At 31.5% G+C, this 19,218-nt stretch overlaps 2 protein-coding genes and 1 long non-coding RNA gene across 5 annotated transcripts; 1 reads left to right on the top strand and 2 right to left on the bottom strand.

Moving 5' to 3' along the window:
- Positions 1 to 10,482: 10,482 nt before the first annotated feature.
- On the top strand, positions 10,483 to 11,344 carry LOC123897545. The gene is made up of 2 exons (XR_006805056.1): positions 10,483 to 10,871; positions 11,070 to 11,344. It is a non-coding gene; the product is annotated as an uncharacterized LOC123897545 (long non-coding RNA).
- Positions 11,345 to 11,780: 436 nt separating this feature from the next.
- On the bottom strand, positions 11,781 to 12,086 carry LOC123894148 (NADPH-dependent oxidoreductase 2-alkenal reductase-like). Its single transcript, XM_045944055.1, has one exon. The coding sequence runs from the start codon at positions 12,084 to 12,086 to the stop codon at positions 11,781 to 11,783; it is 306 nt and encodes a 101-aa protein (XP_045800011.1).
- Positions 12,087 to 12,101: 15 nt separating this feature from the next.
- On the bottom strand, positions 12,102 to 15,406 carry LOC123897530 (histone-lysine N-methyltransferase ATX3-like). Of its 3 annotated transcripts, XR_006805054.1 has the most exons (7): positions 14,483 to 15,406; positions 13,434 to 13,541; positions 13,270 to 13,338; positions 13,097 to 13,165; positions 12,894 to 12,982; positions 12,293 to 12,375; positions 12,102 to 12,159 (listed from the first exon to the last, which is right to left on the bottom strand). XR_006805054.1 is itself a non-coding variant. In XM_045948211.1 (6 exons), the coding sequence occupies exons 1-6, from the start codon at positions 14,507 to 14,509 to the stop codon at positions 12,620 to 12,622; spliced, it is 525 nt and encodes a 174-aa protein (XP_045804167.1). In that variant the 5' UTR covers positions 14,510 to 15,406; the 3' UTR covers positions 12,382 to 12,619. The 3 variants fall into 3 exon arrangements, 2 of the variants coding, with proteins under 2 accessions (XP_045804167.1, XP_045804177.1); XM_045948211.1 differs by lacking the exons at positions 12,102 to 12,159; positions 12,293 to 12,375 and adding an exon at positions 12,382 to 12,782; XM_045948221.1 differs by lacking the exons at positions 12,102 to 12,159; positions 12,293 to 12,375 and adding an exon at positions 12,382 to 12,782 and having other exon boundaries at positions 14,512 to 15,406.
- Between the last annotated feature and the right edge of the window lie 3,812 nt (positions 15,407 to 19,218).

The following is a 19,218-nucleotide window of genomic DNA, read 5'->3' as shown; positions in this document are numbered from 1 at the left end:
AGCTTATAGCTTTTTTTCAGATGCTATTTCAAGTAGCATTTGAGCTTATAGCTTATAGCTTTTTACACTTTATTCCATTTTTACCCTTTAATTTAATAACTACCCACTCTAAAAAATAAACTACCCACTATCAATTATGTAATTTTATATTTAATAACCACTTTAAAAGCTAATTTTACCAAACACTTTAATTTCAATAAGCTAGCTTTTCAGCTATCAGCTATAAGCTAGCTTATCAGCTATCAGCTAACTTATCAGCTATCAGCTAGCTTATAGCTTATTTTTACCAAACGGACCCTAACTTGTTTCTATTCTTTATTTACTCTATACATATTTTTTTTTTTTACAGTGCTCTATACATATATTATAGTGTGTCTTTGTATTGTCTTTGCCATAGTTCAATTTTTCCGAATATGAATTTTGGTCGACTAGTTTATACAGAGCAAAATATATATATATATAGAGTCAGGATCCATTGACACCAACTAGTTTGACACCAAATGTTACACCTCTCAATAACGTTTTAACCGATATAAATTTTATAAAATCCACCGTTGGATTGAAAGTTTACATCATATAGATCATTTGTGTAAAATTTCAGACAAATCCAAAATCATTTGATATGCTATTGAGACACATAAAGATTAACGGCATTTAAAAAAATACAAAAACCGTTAATTTTGATGTATCTCAATAACATATCAAATGATTTTGGATTTATTTGAAATTTTACACAAATGATCTATATGATGTAAACTTTCAATCCAACGGTGAATTTTATAAAATTTATATCGGTTAAAACGTTATTGAGAGGTGTAACATTTGGTGTCAAACTAGTTGGTGTCAACGGATCCTGACTCATATATATATATAAATATATATATATTCATAAAAAAACTTAAGTCAATAAAATTGATATATTTGATTAAAAAATTAATATATTTGGTCTAAATTTTGTATCTAATGCATAAATTTTTTACTTTTTGTTAAGCAAGTTTTTTCATATTTAAGACTAAAATATAGTATCATTTTATTAAGAAAAAAAAAAAGAAAAAAAAATTGACTATTTGGTTCTCATTAAAGAGAAAAATATCCAACTATTTGGAACTGGTCACGGGTGTGTGCGAATGAGACTTTATGCAAAGAACCAATGAATCAATTTGACCTAATTGAAAATAAGATTTGGTATCTTAACTAAATAAATTTGTCCTTCCACCTAATCAAATAATCATCATATTATAATGACAGAAATATCAACTTGGAAGAGAAAGAAGTTTTAGTTCTACATCATTTTCCATGTTTTTTTTAAGAAAAATTTCCATTTTTAAATAACACAAAGAGAACACGTAGTTATTTCAACATATCATGCAAATACTATTTTATTATTGTTAAACTAAGACGACTTAATAACCAAAGACATTGAGATTAAGTGGTTAATGAACTTCTTTTAATATAAATCATTTGAGAGAATTCGAGTTCGATTCCTGATATAAATAATTATTGATCAGACTTTACTTATCCCACAATCAAATTTTGGATTACCGAAACATTCTTCTCCCGATAACCAAATAGTTAATACCAAATAAAATAAACTAAGACGGCTCTAGATTATTTGCAAGTTGATATTTGGGTCCTTTCCCTCTAACGGGTTAATTGTTTAGATTGTGTTAGTTTTTTAAATAAATTAAACTCTTCTATTCTTTTTAGCTCAATATACAAATTCTTATAAACGTAAATTAAAACGTAAATTTAAAAAGTTTTATAGTAGTTTTACTATATTAGTATAGAATTTAGATACCTCTCGCTAAAAGCAAACAATTAGAATAATCACTCCATTTCAATAAATACAAATCAAATGATAAAAAATAATCGAGACATTTAATGTGCTGGAGTCTGAAGTCCTCACTTTTTAATATTAGGTGTATGTAAGTTTTTTTTTAATGACAAAATATATATTAATAAAAAATAGAAATTTGGGTTACAACATATTCAAAGAGGGGGGAGTACAAGAAGTACTAAAAACCCAATAAAAGAGATACAAAAATATAAGAGGAAAATAACAAGAACATCATCAAATAAAGTGAGCAAAAAGCGGACTCATAACCCTTCAAGTCCTCCAAGATGAAGGAATTGTCTAAGGATCATTAGGTGGAGAGTATTAAAATGGCCTTTTGGTGGTGGCTTAAAGTCTGGAAGGAAGACATTAGTTTTGACTGTTATCGGTGGTTGTCAAATCCAGCTGCGTGTCTCGGTATATTAGGTGTATTTTAGTGTAATGAGAAGGGGGGGTAGGTCTCAGGGGATTTTTTATCTTTCATGCTTTTGATCTTGGTGCGAAGAAATTGTTGTATTCTTTTTCTTCAAAATTCAAGTTGTTTTGTGGCATAACTAGATATTTCTGATAGATCCTATAATCTTACTTCTTTCTTTGAGTTTGTATATTGTTTTGTCTTGTGATCCGGTTTGGATTCTACTCTTTGTAATTTATTTTAAGGCATATATTATGTCTACTTTAATGTTATTCTTTGGTTTCTTAAAAAAAAATAAAAATCACCACGACACAATACTTCAATGGCTCATGTAAATCACGTGCTATCCTCATTTATTAAATTAAAACAAAAGAATAGTGATTTTAATAAATTATTGGGTTAAATATGTTTTTGGTTCCTATAGTTTTTCAGAATTTTCATTTTAATCTATAAAGTTTTTTTCCCACATTTTTTAGTCCCTGAAGTTTTTCTGTCAATGTTTTTAGTCCATAATTTTCATTATAAAATGAAAAATTCATATATAATTCATTTTAGGTTAAAAAATTCTATTTTTTTTTTATCGAAAATGCTCTTATAATATTATAAACATGAATATCAAAAATTATTCAAAAATGTGAAAGTATACACGAGTGAATGAAAAATATGGATTAAAAACATTGGCGGAAAAAACTTCAGGAACTAAAAAGTATAAAAAAAATCTTCAAAGACTAAAATAAAAATTCTATAAAATTATAAAAATCAAAAACATATTTAACCATAAATTATTTTTTTGGAAACCATCGGTAAACTAAACAAATGGATAGTGATTTAATATACAAGAGAATATAAAATGAAAAACAAAATATCATGGCCTAAAGTAAAATTGGTTGAATAAAAAATATACTGACATTGGACCCTCTATACGGAGAAGCTATGGACCATGCGTCCAGAGTCCAGACAATTTATTATTGGTTAACCTGTCAGCTCGTCCCCCCGACACCCCCAAATGAAATCTAAACACGAGCCACACATTTCCAACAAAATTTAAGGGGGCGTTTGTTTCACGGTATAAAAAATTAGGGTTATGCTAACTGGTGTCCCGGGGCACGGGTTAAGGAAACCAAAAAAGAAAATTTTTAAATTGAAAATAATACTTTTTAGACTTTCGAGACGTTGACTGCACAAAGTTCAATGTCATATTACTATATTTGCTTCCTTAAACAGTGCCCCGGGGGCACTATTTAGCATTTTCCAAAAAATTAAATCCAGGAATAAGTTTTCTAGGAATATTTATCTCAGGAATAAATTTTCTTAAAAGGTGTTTGGGTAGAATTGTTAGTTACCAGGAATCTTTATTTTACATTCTTAAAAATAATTAATATATTTTATTTTTAATATATATTTTGACAGTTATATTTTTTTAAAAGATGATATCATGTGTAAGTTAGTGGGGGTTCCCACTATTTTTACACTAACCGCTCAAATTACTTGGGAATAAAAGTTTCCCACCTCAATTAGGGGGGATTAGAAAGCAAGGAACCATAGACAAAAATGATTTCCCGGGTATAATTATTTCCCAGGAACAATTTTTATTTCCATTGTAACAAACATGAGAATTATTATTTCCATCTTAAGATTCCTAGGAATATATTTATAATCTCTGAAACAAACGCCCCCTAAGAAAAGAACCACACAAATAAAGAAATTTATGTACCTTAACATAGATCAGTTGGTAGTAAAAAAAATAATTTTAACCATTTTGTTTTTGTTTAAAAATGATGTTGTGAAATCAATAAAAAAATATTCCTTTTAATTTTTATTATAAAAAAGAACTATTTTTTAGGTGCATTCACTAATGTATCTAGATTATAATATTGTTAAGATACATTAGTTTTACAATGAATCTAAAAAGAACAACTTCTCTTATAATAAGGACCGGAAAGAGTATATTTCATCTATATTATAAAATAAATAAACTTAAAATGTAAATTTTCTCTTGAAATAAAAATTGAAAGGAGTACTACTTTTCTCTTTACTGCATAGACATGTACTGATATGTCCATCTCTATGCGTTTCCCCCACAGAACCAAAGACATAGTAAAATTTGTACATATAAAATTAGGGTATGATGTTAATGTCAAATTGTGTGTCCCTTAACTTTTAAATTGAATCATCTCTTTCTTTTTTTACTCTCATTCTCTTAACTTGGTATCTCATTCACTCTATTTATTAGAATTTGAGAGGTCTATATTCAACCACAAAAGCTAGTTTAAGAGTTGAGGTTTGCACTACACTTATAAAAGTTATCTTTACCATATCTCTAGCCAATGTGAGACTTCTAACATACCTCCATGCAAACAACAAATGGATCTAGGATAAGCTCTGATACCATATTAAAATTTGAGAGATTTATACTCAATCACAAAAACTAGCTTGAGAGTTGAGATTTGCACCACAATTATAAATGTTATTTTTACCATATCTTTAGTCAATGTGAACTTCTAACACTATTGTACCTAAAACAAAGTTATTGTCTTGGCATATATTTTCCCTTTGTTTGGGAGCACATCGGGAGAAACATGAATGAATCTACACCAACTTGATGTTGTTGAAGGACTCTGACAAACAAGTTTGACAGAAACAATAACATTTATAAAAGAATCTTTTTGAATAAAATTGAGAAGAAATAAAAATATTTGTTTTAGTTATAGAAAAAGTACAAAAAAAAAAGTCTAAAATAGAAAAGGAAGATGCAAGAGGGGTTAGGCGTGGAAAAAGAAATTACATGGAGAGAGACAGAGTGAAAGACACAAAGCACGTGATACGAATCCTTTGGAACACATGAAAACAAAATGTTTTTTCTTAGTGGTGGGCGAGAAAGTAAGGTCAAGTATCTCACAAAAGATTCTCTATCTCTAATTTAATCACAAAAATTCTAAACCAAAATTTAGAATTAATTTTTTAATTTTTTTAAAGAAAAGTACAATTAATTTTGTGTTTTTTTTTCAAATAAGCTAGTGACTTTAATTTCAATTTTTAAGGTTAAATAGTGTAAGTAACGGGGTTCGAACCTCGATCCCTGTTATTGCATTTTATGTGCAATGTCTCAACCAACTGAGCTAATTTCACAGGGACAATTTTGTGTTTGTTTATTATAATGAAAATAGTTTTTTTTAATAAAATAATTTTTAATTTATTTGGATACATTATGTTATGTAAAAGTAATCATTTTAATTACATAACTTTTAGGCTTTTAACACTTGTTTACTCTTTTATCTAAAAAATTTATTATTTGAGAAGCTACTCTTAGCAGCTTCTCATTATAATTTAGATTCTATTTTTTTTAAGAAAAAATTTATAACAAATAGATGCAATATTTTTAAAATTAATTATTTCTTAAAAAAATAATTTTTTTCTAAAATAAACTATATTCCCTCCGTCCCAAAATATTAATCTTTTTGGAGTTTTGCACGAAAATTAAGAAATGATAAAAAATGATAAGTTAAATTATTTTTACCCTTACTTTATTAAAAAAGAGAAAATATATTTAATTAATGATTTGGTTTTGGTAAGAATACAAATTGTAAAGTATCACTAATTGTCCATTAATTTCTTAAACAAATTAAAGATTTGGAACAAAACTAAAAGTATAAGGTTTTTTCTTGGTTACCTTCACAAAGAGGTGTGTAAAGAGCACACCTGATGTGGATCCAATTAAAATTAGCCAGCTGTATTATTTATTTCTCTTTTTAATTTACATATTTGGTTTATAAACTTTTATTATTTTCACAATTGACCACATTGCATTAATGACTCTCAATCTTTTCAAGAAAATTGTTAGTGTCACTTTTTTTTTTCTTTTCACAAAAAAAAAATTGTTTCTATCACCTAGAGAACAGAGAACACGCTTCATCTTCTTTCTCTGGTTTTTCTTTGTTTCCTATTCTTCTTCTCCATACCCATTTTCTTGTTTCGTACAAGTTGAATTTCACTTCATCATCTTACGAATCAAACTTGAATCAAACTTGTGTTCATCGAATTAGCATCCTACACAAATCAACCAATCTTTCTATCTCTACCACAACATTTACAAGTAAGTTACTCTATCTCTTGATTTTTTGGGTTTTTCACTTCCTTTAGTTTTAGGTTAGTTTTGTTTGTGTTTGGTGCTTTGATTTGTTACCGAATTTTGCACCGTGGGTAATTGAGGTTAGCTTTGATTTCTTTGTTAACTCAGTCATTGTGTATTGCATACAAACTCAGTCGTTTATAATCGCACGAGGAACTCTCATTCTATAAAAAATTGCATGTCGTGAAATCTAAAGTTTTGGTATTATTTGTTGAAACATTGTGTTTATTTCTTGTTGAAACTTTTATCTGGTGCTTATCCAACATTTAACATGTTCATGTTCTGCTCTGGGACGGTTTAATCACCTTGATAGTTAATTAAGGGAGCTGTCTGTGTGATTTTAATTGTTATCTTCTGATACCTAGTTTTAGTTTTAGGTTAGTTTTGTGCTTGTAACAAAACCCAACTCTTGCCTTTGTTTTGTTCCCGAATTTTGCACTGTGAGTGCCTTGTTTTGTGCTTGTTCGGTTACCACTTTTATAGTGGATTGTATCCTTGCTTTTTCAAACACTCCTTGTGTTTTGTTGAAGTTTATCTAATAAAATTATTGTTGTTTCAAAAAAAAAAAAGTTCATACCTTCAAAGAATTGAAATTGGATTGGTTCTCTCAGCCATATCAATGTTAATAGCTGGTTTTTTTTTTTTTTCTTATAAGCAATAGCTGGTTTTGTTGAAAAGCATTAAGGTAGATAAGTATATAGATTTTACCAATGACTGTGTTTTAGTTAGGTTTTCAATATGCTATTAAAACTTACAAATTTAGTATCAATAAGGCCCCTGCAAATAATAAATACAGGACGAAAGAACATACATGGCTAGTGGCTACAAAACTATGCAAAAGCTTGTTTGGAGGAAATTCATAAGATGCAACGTCGGTTTATATGGGGTGATACAGATCAAAAGAGGAGATTTCATGCTATAAGTTGGGATCGTATTACAGTCCCTAAATGGATGGGAGGTTTAGGCCTAAGAAAACTTGATGTTATGAACAAGGCTTGCTTGCTTAAACTTGGATGGAAAGTTCAAAATGGTAGTGATGAACTTTGGTGTAAGGTTTTACGTGGAAAATATGGAAGTGAGACCACAATGGGCAGCAACACTAGTACTAGTAGAGTTACACACTCCAGTTTGTGTAAAGCGCTAGATGGTTTAAAGCCTATGCTAGATAAATGTAGTTTCTGGTGTATAGGAGATGAGAGAAGTATAGATGCTTGGAGTGAAGCATGGATAGAGGAAGGTTTGTTTTTGGATCAGAATGTCATTATTCCTGTCCATTTACAACGAATGACAGTGCATGATCTGGTGGATGGTAATGGTAAGTGGAATTGGAGTTTATTTGACAGTTGGATACCTGCAAATTGTTGTAAAAAAATTGCAGCAATTCTACCTCCAAATGATGATTATTGTTGGCTGATTTTTTGTACCAAAAGGCATTATAATGCTTAATTAAGTTGTAGCAAATAATGACTTATACATGTTTTATGTGGTTAAGTTTGAATTCTAAGCTCTCTTATTGTAACTTTTCAAATATTATCTCGGAAAGAAGATTAAGTAAAATCTGCATAATTGCCTACAATTTCCCTGTTGAATGAACAAACTATGCTCTTTGAAGAAGAGTGCTTTGATGAGTGATGACTACATGTAAATAGATATATGATTTTCCATGTGGGCTCTCAGAAAGCTTATTGAAACTCATGACTTGATGAACTACATAACTTAGTTTCAGCTGAACTTAGATCAAAGGGTTTAATTTCTGTCTGTGACGTTGGGCGAACCCCTTTCTTCAGCCTTCTCCATCTCAACACAATTGCTATCAAAGTGCTGCAAGATAAAGCTAGGACAAAAGCAGATATCAGAACTAGATCCACAAGATGGAGTCTTTTCTTTAGACAATTTGGAATGCTTTTCAGATGGAATTATAATATGGTTGAAAAAATAATAGAGTGCTTTTTGTAATTCCCCTCGTCTGTTATGTACTTCTTGTACATAATAGAGTGCTTAATAAAATCATTTGCAGTTAAAAAAACAAAAAATGTGATTTTTTATATTAAATTAGAGCACAATAATAATAATAATAATAGTGCACAATATAATAAATTTCTAAGCTGCGTTCACTAGTTAGACATGAATTGTATCGTTTGCTCCCAAAACATGTTTTAGTTAGACCTGTAAAAGTCATGCCAAAACAATTTTAAAAAAAAGACAAAAATAACAAAAAAGCAACCACTTTTGCTAGTTGCATGATTCGAACAACAACCCTTTCCCTAAGAATAAGGAACAGCTTCAAAGATGTGCCAACTGAGCTATATATTCAATTTGCAATATTTGTATGTCAGACCAATTATAAATCAAAAAACCAATGTTCTTATATTTTTTTCCCCAAGATTTATTTGGGAGCAAAATAAGAAAATTTGTTTTTTTATTTTAGGAAAAAAATAATAATTTTGTACGGAAAAAATTTATTTGTAGGAAATTTTTTTAAAATTTTGTAGGAAAAAAATTTGATTTGTAGGATTTTTTTATTTTTGAAAAAAAATAAATAAGAAAATTCGTTTTTTTTTTATTTTGTAGGAAAAAAATTTTTTATTTCTTTTGTAGGATTTTTTTATTTTGGAAAAAAAATCGTTTTTTTAATTTTGTAGGAAAAAAAATTAATTTTTTTTTTTTGAAAAAATATATTATCAGATGTGGAATTAAAAAAATAAATATAAATAATTTTTTCGAAGTATACAAGCCACATCAGCAAATTTGCATAGTCACTTGTCCTGCTATACACCAAGGGGCAAATTGGCTTTATTAAAAATATAGTTCAATAGTATGTCTCACATGCTGACTTCTAATTTGAATGCTCCTGTTTCGATCATATCTGTCTATAACTCTGACTTATAATCTGACATGATTAGGTATCCGATTCGACCAAACTCTCTCATATTGACTTTATTAAAAATCTAGTTCAATAGTATGTCTCACATTCTGGCTTCTAATTTGAATGCTCCTGTTTCGATCATATCTGTCTATACCTCTAACTTATAATCTGACATGATTAGGTATCCGATTCGACCAAACTCTCTCATATTGACTTTATTAAAAATCTAGTTCAATAGTATGTTTCACATTCTAGCTTCTAATTTGAATGCTTCTGTTTCGATCATATCTGTCTATAACTCTGACTTATAATCTGACATGATTAGGTATCCGATTCGACCAAACTCTCTCATATTGACTTTATTAAAAATATAGTTCAATAGTATGTCTCACATGCTGACTTCTAATTTGAATGCTCCTGTTTCGATCATATCTGTCTATAACTCTGACTTATAATCTGACATGATTAGGTATCCCATTCGACCAAACTCTCTCATATTGACTTTATTAAAAATCTAGTTCAATAGTATGTTTCACATTCTGGCTTATAATTTGAATGCTCCTGTTTCGATCATATCTGTCGATAACTCTGACTTATAATTTGACATGATTAGGTATCTGATTCGACCAAACTCTCTCATATTGACTTTATTAAAAATATAGTTCAATAGTATGTCTCACATGCTAACTTCTAATTTGAATGCTCTTGTTTCGATCATATCCGTCTATAACTCTGACTTATAATCAACCCACTTGGGGTTGGTCGAGTGGTGTTGGCTTGGGCCCTTGGAGTATGCTCCTCTCAAGGTCTCAGGTTCGATTCTCACTGGTGCCAATTTCGGTGGGCTAAGTCCATACAGAGCAAAAAAAACTATAGCTTTAAATGGGGCCCCCACAAGTGGGCGGTGGGATTGGTCCCCTTGGATTAGTCGGTCCTAAGGCCGGATACCAAGTTTTCAAAAAAAAAAAAACTCTGACTTATAATCTGACATGATTAGGTATCCGATTCGACCAAACTCTCGTATTGAATTTAGTAAAAATCTGGTTTTACTATAATTTAACATGACTAGATCCTTAATTTTATAGAAAAATTAATTTTTTAGATGCATCGAGTAACAAAATGTATCTAGTCTATAATATAGTTCAGATACATTAGTTAGCCGATGTATTTAAAATTGATTTAATTTAATTTTTAAAATTTGTTTTTAACGTTAATATGGAATATGAATAGACTTTTATGTTTCCTTCAACCAAAAAAAATAAAATGAATAGACTTTAGCCCCTAAACAGCATCATTATTCCTTAGTTCTGCTTAACTTATGTTTCCAATGCATTTGCACAATACCCAACCGATGCCAACTTCTGTTGCAATCCAAAGGAATATGAAGCACCACACCACACCTTAAGAATCACCACACCTTCATCTATTCACCTTATAAAGCAATGGCAAATGAATCAGAAGCACCACACCACACCTTCAGAATGGAGAACAATGGCAAACGAAAACGAAAAGAAGATGAGAATGGTTCTATATCCATTACATCTCCACTGTCTACTAAAAAAGAAGTTAGAGAAGATTTGGACACTGAAGATAAGGAAATTCCCTTTGTAAATTTGATCTCAGAAAGGTACTTGTTTAATTTTAGAACTTTTTTTACTTATTGCAAATTAATGGAAGAAGTTCTTATAACTTTGTGTTTACTTTATAGTGACAAACAATCTAACCTGCAATCCAAAGAGAAATTTTACATAAAACAATAAAATTTTAAATTTGATTGCATTGTGTGAAATTTTCACTAATGACTTGTGTAAAATTATGTTGATAGGTGGATGAAGGATCAAGACTGAAAATTGCTCTACAACTGACACTTCATCCTTTCAACAAAAATAGAGATTTGATGCTAACAAAATCTTTGGAACACAAGCAAGCTTTTGTGAAAGAAAATGATCCGGAGGAGAAGAATTGAAACTATTTGTAATTCATGCCGATTCTATAATGATGTTATTCCTTAGTTCGTAAACGCTTTTTTTGGTGGATTTTAGTTGGAGATTCTGTAATGATGTTATTTCTTAGTTCGTAAACGTTTTTTGATGGATTTTAGTTGGAGATTCTATAATGACATTATTGAATATTTGCACCACAATTTAAGTTATTGGTATTTTTTTGTGTGGATTTTTAGTTGATATTATATTGCTATTAGCCAAATATGGTCACTTATTTTTATGAATGTTATTAAATCAGCCATTGAGGAGCTTTATCAGTCATTGTGGAGCTTTAACTTTTCTGTTATTTTTGTGTTAGCTTTTCTGAAGTTATTATTATTAACAGTGAGACTATATGAAGTAACGAAGAAAACTGACTTAAATTATACTGCTAGAAGTAACAAAGAAGCATATAATAGCTTTAATTATCATAAGATGTCACTGAAATACAGAATTAAAAACAACACTACAGTAGAGAAAGATTATGAAGAAGGCCATACAAAGAGGGCTTGTTATTCAACACAAAAAATAAATCAAATGAAAGCATCAGCCATTCATTCACGAGCAATAACAAGCACTTGTTTGCCAACATTCTGACCCTTAAAGATGCCGACCAATGCTGCAGGGCCTTTATCAAGTCCCTCAGCTATGTCTTCCACATACACAACCTTCCCTTCTCTGATATGAGGCAAGACAAACTCCAAGAATTTTGCATATAGGTGATAGTAATCAACTACTACAAAACCTTGCATACGGATCCATTTATATATGAGATGCGCCAAATTTGTGACACCTTCATGTTGCGTAAGATTATACTGTGAAATCATTCCACACACAGGTATGCGACCGTGGATTTTCATATTCAGTAGTACAGCATCAAGTGTCTTGCCTCCAACATTCTCAAAGTAAATGTCAATGCCTTCTGGAAAGTGCCTGATTTACATAAATAGATATACCCCCGGTTACTAGTGGATTTCGTGTTACTACAAACACAGTAACTATACTTTTTACGTCAACAAACATATTGAACTAAAATATGTCCACTGCAAAATTGTTATAAACTAACCTTTTCAATGCTGCATCAAGGTCTTGCTCTTCTTTGTAGTTAATAGCTTCATCGTATCCAAATTTATTCTTCAATAGGTCCACCTGGTTGCATAAAGACACATAAAATAAGTTCATCCAAACACTAATATAAGTTCTTATATCATAAAATAAGTACAAATAAGCTTTAAATAAGCTCTTCAATATACCCCCAAAACATATTTGCATGACATATAAGTGAATTCTCCATAACTATGTAAAAAATGGGATAAAGTGATTGCATGCATAGATCGGTTAGTACATGATAGAGTCAAGCTAATCGTGATAAGAATGAAAAATTGCCTATTTCTCACTGTAGAATTATTTTGCTGGATCCATAAGTTACTACTTTCCTGAAGAATTTGATATAATGTAATAATACAGCAAAAATGGCAAGACCAGAGAAATTATTAAATGTAGATGACACAGCTAGCTTTTCAGGTAACACAGGTTTTTGGTTGTTCCCTACTGATCTGACCCCAAAAAAAATATCATAAGATTCAAAGAATAAAGTCAAATGCTGAATGCCTCTACAAACAAGTTGGATGTATGGGAAAAGGAAGCAATAGATAATTACTACATACTTTATTGATTTGTATGTTTGTGATGCTGATAATTTACAATCCGACTTTCCCTTGCAATCTGGGCAATAGTAATCTATATTTTCCAGATCCTGCATCAAGTAACCAGTTAGTCATCTTACATAATATTTTAGACCAGGGACATCAAACAAGCAAAAGAATAGTGAAAAGAGAGATGTAGGACCATGTTAACCATAATATGATACCTTCAAAAGTTTGCTAGAAATTTTGTCACACTCAGCATGCACCCAAACATTACAACCATCACAGCATACCTGACTCAAAGTGTCCATCCCCATAAGATCTCAAAATTTTGATTCTATGTGAAATAAGCATAAATTAAATCAAGCAGACACCAAATTGAGAAGTAAAATCTAACCCAATCACCAGCATCTGAATGGTGCCAAATCTTTTTGCAAATGCCACAATATTGTTTCGATTTAAGTAACTGTAGGATCAGAACCATGAGTGTTAATTAAATATCAGCAATAGATATATTTAGTCAAGAAACTAAAGACATCTTAAATGAGTCATTCGCTGAACCTTTGCACAAGATTTACAATAATACTGAGGAGCACAGCTTGAATCCTTAACCTTCTTCATGGTTTTGCATGGCAATGTCAAACCACAGCCATAACAAGATATTGTATCCTGCATAATTTGGATAAAATTACAGATTTAACCATACTCTATATGATTTAAAAGAGAAATTCATTAGAAATTAGTGCCGTTTCTCATACAGATATACTGAAAAAGATGAGAGACTTCAAATTAAAAACACATGCACCAAAAAAGGATCAAAAGCAGGCCAAAAACTCATGCACAGATCATAATGTTTGATTTTACAATCTGAGACATGATTTTTTAAAAAATCATCATGATATGGCATGCATCACTTAAACTCTCGATGTTTCATTCGTTAGTTGCATCCATTGATGTACTTATCATGTAATTCTTCACGATGCCTATATAAGAAACCAACTTTATTGGCCAGAGGGTACGAACGCCTAATTGTATGAATTCTCAAACTGATAAAGAAATTGCAAAATCAAGACACTTATTGATGAACTCAAGAGCATTTCATGTGATATACTATTATTAGAGAATTACAAGTAGAATGAATTTCTCAACTATTACAATGTTTTACTTCAAATGTATCAGTGAGTGAGTTACGTTCAGCATTACCAGATTACCACAACACAACTTTTTTCTTCTCTGGTGGTAGCAATTTGCAGGACAAGTTGCAAATATGCGTCAATATCAGAACAGTCTCGGTTAACATCTATTTGCGTGACACCGAACTGACACTGATACATGCAGAACATAAAGGTTAACATCTATTTGTGTGACACCGAACTGACACTAATACATGCAGTTCCATTTAATTATCCATTTTCTCAAATTATTACCTCTGTCGACGAGTAAGTGTCAATGTTGAGTTCAGTGTTTGTGTCTATGTAAGTGCGTCAAAGGTTAAGACATCAATTTTGTCATACAAATACAAGTTAAACCAACCATACTATTTTGATAACTATCCAAAACTAGCTTTGCAAGTTAAATGTGAGAAACAGGTAAAATCAATTTAAACTAACCAAGACCAGGATTTTCTGTGAGTCCATACTTCATTCCAGATGGTCTCTGCCATTCTTTATCAACAGGCTCCTCCCCTTCTGCATACAGATTCACCTTAACATCTCCTTTATTTACACCTTCCTCTTCCTTCTTTTTCTCTGGCATTGGAGCAACCGCAGCGACTCCAAGTCCAAGTATTCACCACTCCATTAGTATCACCATTCCCTCTTAAATCAATTTTTTTATCACCATAATCCAAAACAGGTTCAACCCCATTTTTGCTCCTCTGATTTTGGTTCCCTACTATCCCATTCAAGGCATAGTTTGACCTCAAAAACCTATCTTTCTCACTCCTTCTAACTCCATGCTTGGACGCAAAATCTAGTTCAGTCTCATCATCCCGGTTCGGCCTCGCAACCCCGAGAACCGGATCAATCTCTATCTTAGGAGAATACCCTCCTTCTCTATGATCAACATAATCAACAACAACACTATCAAAATTCTCACTTGCACTAGTCCCAGCTTCAGCTGAATAATCAGATAGGATATGTGTATCGTTTCTGATTTTTGTCAATGAAAAAAATTGGGGGTTTTGGCTTCTGCGTATTGGAGAATATTGGAACTGAGAAAGAAGGGGTGATTGTGAAGAGAAAAACGATGGTGATGGTAAATGTCGTCGTCGATGACCGGGAAGACGATGATATCTTCTTCGATTATGTCAAAGGGATTCGTGAAGAACGGGAAGGATTTGGGTTTGGGAAATTCGCGTGGGGTGTTGAGAAACAGTGTAAATGTATTGGTGTATTGATTGAACTGAGATGAGATCCAGTAGATGCATTTTTGGGATCCAATGAAGAACAAGAACCCTAATTGCAGAAGAAGAATCCTAATTTCATATTATTGAAGAGATTTTCGTTTTTCTTTCAAAGATAAATAGATTTAATTTTTTTTTGACAAAAGATTTAGTTTTATTTAAAAATATGAGATACTATTAATTATTAATTGAAAGTGGGGAGATTATACAAATAACAAAAATTATAAGCTTAAATATGTAAAACAAAACTTAATGCATAAAATAGTTAATAAGTCCACATGGTTAATTTTAAGTGGTGCCACATCAGCAGAAGGCAACTAGCACACCTACATGGGAAGGCAACCTAGCACTCACCAAAGTATAAAAGACAAGAGACGGAGTAAGAAATAGCCTCTAAGATAATCCTATTTGATAAAATAAAAATAAAGTTTACATAAGATTGTAAAAATAACAAATAAATACTCATTGGTTAAAATTTATTTTCTACTACAAAAGTAACAACAATGCGCGTGTTGATGCGACATGAGCAAAGCACATGCAGCCATTGCTTTCACGACGAGCAGTTTCTCTTCTCATGCAAGTGGCCCTTTGCTTGGTCCAGCAGCTTCTAACGTGGGAAGTACTAAGCCTAGCTAAACCTATTTTTGTGATGGAATCTGCATCTTTTTTGCTTACTCTTTCCACTTTCTATCAATATTCAAAATACAGCTGCATGTACCCAAACCCCCTTCATTTTATATGACTTTTGGTCTCATCATGTAATTCGTGTTATAGTGTTTGTGTAGTAGTAGTACACCACTATGTGTATGTTTGGTTTCAATTCTGGAGCATCCAGAATTGATTCTGGACGTGTAGAATTGATTCTGACTTGTTTGGTTTCTCAAAAGTAGAATTGATTCTGCCTCCAGAATTGATTCTACTTGAAGCTAGAAATCGTAGCTTCTGATTCTAGAATTGATTTTTACACTCAAATTTTTTGTTCAACTCACTTTTTCATGAATATATCCAAACATAAACCACTTCAGCTTAAAATCAATTTTGGCCAGAATCAATTTTACAGAATCAATTATGCCAAAATCAATTCTCTCCGCCGCAGAACCAAACACACGCTATATATATTTGTATAGATGCATGTAGGCATGTAACATATGTTTGGTTAAGTACTTAGCAAAATTGAGTTGAAGATAAAATAATTTATGTATGAACAAAGCCATGTAAAAGTGAGTTCAACTAATAGATTTGAATGTTAAAACTAATTATAGAATGATAAACTACAATTTCTAACTTAAGTAGAATTAATTATAAACACAAAATGAATTCAACCCTAAAGGAATCAAACATATTAGAATATAAAACCGTTATTGTATCATTATTATATCTGTTATTAGACATTCAGGTGGAATATTTCTATCTCAACATAAATACGCTGAAGAGATTATTGAGAGAGCTGCCATGTCATCTTGCAAACCAGTTTCCACACCAGTGGACACCAAAGCAAAACTTAGTGGAATCTCAGGTAATCCATATCACGATCCCTCTGAATATCGAAGTCTTGCAGGTGCATTGCAATATTTAACTTTCACAAGGCCTGATATAGCTTATGCCGTACAACAAGTGTGTTTATTCATGCATGATCCACGAACACAACACATGACTGCCTTGAAGCGGATTATTAGGTACCTTAAGGGTACAATTACCCACGGCCTACATATCTCTCCTTCCCTAGTTGATACACTCACCACATATACTGATGCTGACTGGGGAGGGTGTCCAGATACTAGAAGATCCACATCCGGGTACTGTGTTTATCTTGGGGATAATTTGGTCTCTTGGTCTGCAAAACGACAACCAACCTTATCCCGTTCTAGTGCTGAAGCAGAGTACCGTGGAGTTGCTAATGTTGTTGCTGAATCATGTTGGCTTCGAAACTTACTTTTAGAACTCCAGTGTCCGGTAACAAAAGCTACTATTGTCTACTGTGACAACGTCAGTACTGTCTACTTGTCAGGAAATCCTATTCAACATCAACGCACCAAACATATTGAAATGGATATCCATTTTGTTCGTGAAAAGGTTGCTAAAGGTCAAGTACGTGTTCTACATGTTCCGTCTCGTTATCAAATAGCTGACATTTTCACAAAGGGCCTTCCGCTGCAGTTATTTGATGATTTCCGAGATAGTCTCAACATTCGTCAACCTCCAGTTTCAACTACGGGAGTGTATTAGAATATAAAACTGTTATTGTATCATTATTGTATCATTATTTGTATCATTATATTAGGAGATGCCATATTAATTTATATTGATTAGGAAATTATTTTGATGAGTCAACACTGACTCAATATGGTTGTACATATACTGATTATGGCATAATGAAATGATCAAGGAAACAATTCTATTACACACAAAAAAAATAAAAAAAATTTAGCTCCTCTAAAAGTGGAACCAAGCAAATAATTTAAGATGCGATCCAGGTTTGCTTGATATCCCAAAACTCCTTGGCATATGACATGCCATTCACATTTTTAATTCTTAGCAAAACACGTTAATTGTATTTGCAACTCTCAAATCTAACTCCTTCTATTTCTTGTTGTTAAAGTTGAACATGTTTTCTTTGTGTATTGTGTAATCCGCATTGTATCAAAATTTGTGACTTGTATTTTTTACAAAGTCAAAAATGATTCTCTCATAAAAATTTCTCTATGTCAAAATTCATTGGAATCCTGGCAATTGAAAATTTTGACATTGCAATTTTATACAACTTGGGCACTGAGTAGGTTGGAAGGAAATAGAGGTGAGCCACAATAGAGAACTTAAATATCAAGTATTTACTAGCCAAATAAAGTTTTTCCCAAACAACACTTTTAAAGTACTATCAAAATTGTAGAAAATGTAGTAAATTTTCAAGAATACGTATATGAAAATATTGAGCTCCAATTATTATCTACGTATAAATTTTGCAAGGATCTCATTAGAAACACCATAAACCCCATGAAGTTGTTTTATAATGAGATATTGATATTACTGACGTGTCATGACTTATTGGTTTGTCCCAAAAGCTAGGATCAAAGTGGTCTACGTACCTTTCATGGTTGTACGTTCCTTTCATATCCTCAAATTACAGGCTAATAAAGAGTAAGCATAACTTAGTTGGTGCTTTTTATTTTTGTGTTTTTTCTTTGATAAGCTAGTGTCCTTTTGTTGTTTTCATCATAACTATATTTTTGTGGCTAATGCTTGCAAACATATCTTATCTCAAAAGCATTGGCTTTCATCAGTTATCAATTGCAACCAATTACAATACTTATTTTTCATCACTAGCTATATATCTAAATCTAAAATATACTAATTAGTTAATTAATAGCAAGATAAATGTTTGGGTGACATTAAACACCTATATCCAGTAATTGGTATTTCACCTCGTCCGAGGCTATATATTGTTCTCTTCTTTTCAAAATGATCCGATACACATATGCTGGATGAACCGATGCATGGAAGATCGGAGGCTCACATGTATCGATACATGAGGGATGAACCCGTTCTTCATGCACCGGTTTTGGGTTAGATTTTGTTTTGTTTTAAAATATGCTTGTTCTTATTTTTAACGCATATATTATTTTATAAATGGAAATAGTTATATACATATAAAAATAAGAGTGAGGTAAAAATTATGAGTACTCTCCCCGCTTTTTTTACGGGTAGGATATTCACTCTACTTTATGCTAGAATCGGTAGAGTTTGTTTGAGTGTCGTGTTAGTTCTTGATGGGTTCGGGAGATTGGAGGCCCTCTTGTTGATTTGTCTTACCTATTGTTGATCATTGTCTCTCTCTTCCTGATAAATATTATTCTTTTTGTTGTGGTGCTTTTGAAGGGTTCAAGTTTGTTGGTGGCGTGTTAGCTCATTGTTTCTTTGTAGTTTTATTTTTCTGTTTGTTTTCTT

Source organism: Trifolium pratense, linkage group LG1 (assembly GCF_020283565.1).
Source record: "Trifolium pratense cultivar HEN17-A07 linkage group LG1, ARS_RC_1.1, whole genome shotgun sequence".
NCBI classification, from domain to species: Eukaryota; Viridiplantae; Streptophyta; class Magnoliopsida; order Fabales; family Fabaceae; genus Trifolium; species Trifolium pratense.
The sequence above is the reverse complement of the archived record's forward strand: the minus strand, read 5'-3'. Positions and strand labels throughout refer to the sequence as shown.

What these genes read in the sequence shown, in the direction of transcription:
- LOC123894148 (XM_045944055.1), bottom strand. Translation starts at nt 12,086, where the DNA reads ATGAAAATCCACGGTCGCATACCTGTGTGTGGAATGATTTCACAGTAT.
- LOC123897530 (XM_045948211.1), bottom strand. Translation starts at nt 14,509, where the DNA reads ATGGACTCACAGAAAATCCTGGTCTTG. An exon ending in ATTGTAAATCTTGTGCAAAG is followed by an intron (nt 13,339 to 13,433) that starts GTTCAGCGAATG and finishes CTGATCCTACAG; the next exon opens with TTACTTAAATCGAAACAATA. An exon ending in TTTCTAGCAAACTTTTGAAG is followed by an intron (nt 12,983 to 13,096) that starts GTATCATATTAT and finishes TACTTGATGCAG; the next exon opens with GATCTGGAAAATATAGATTA.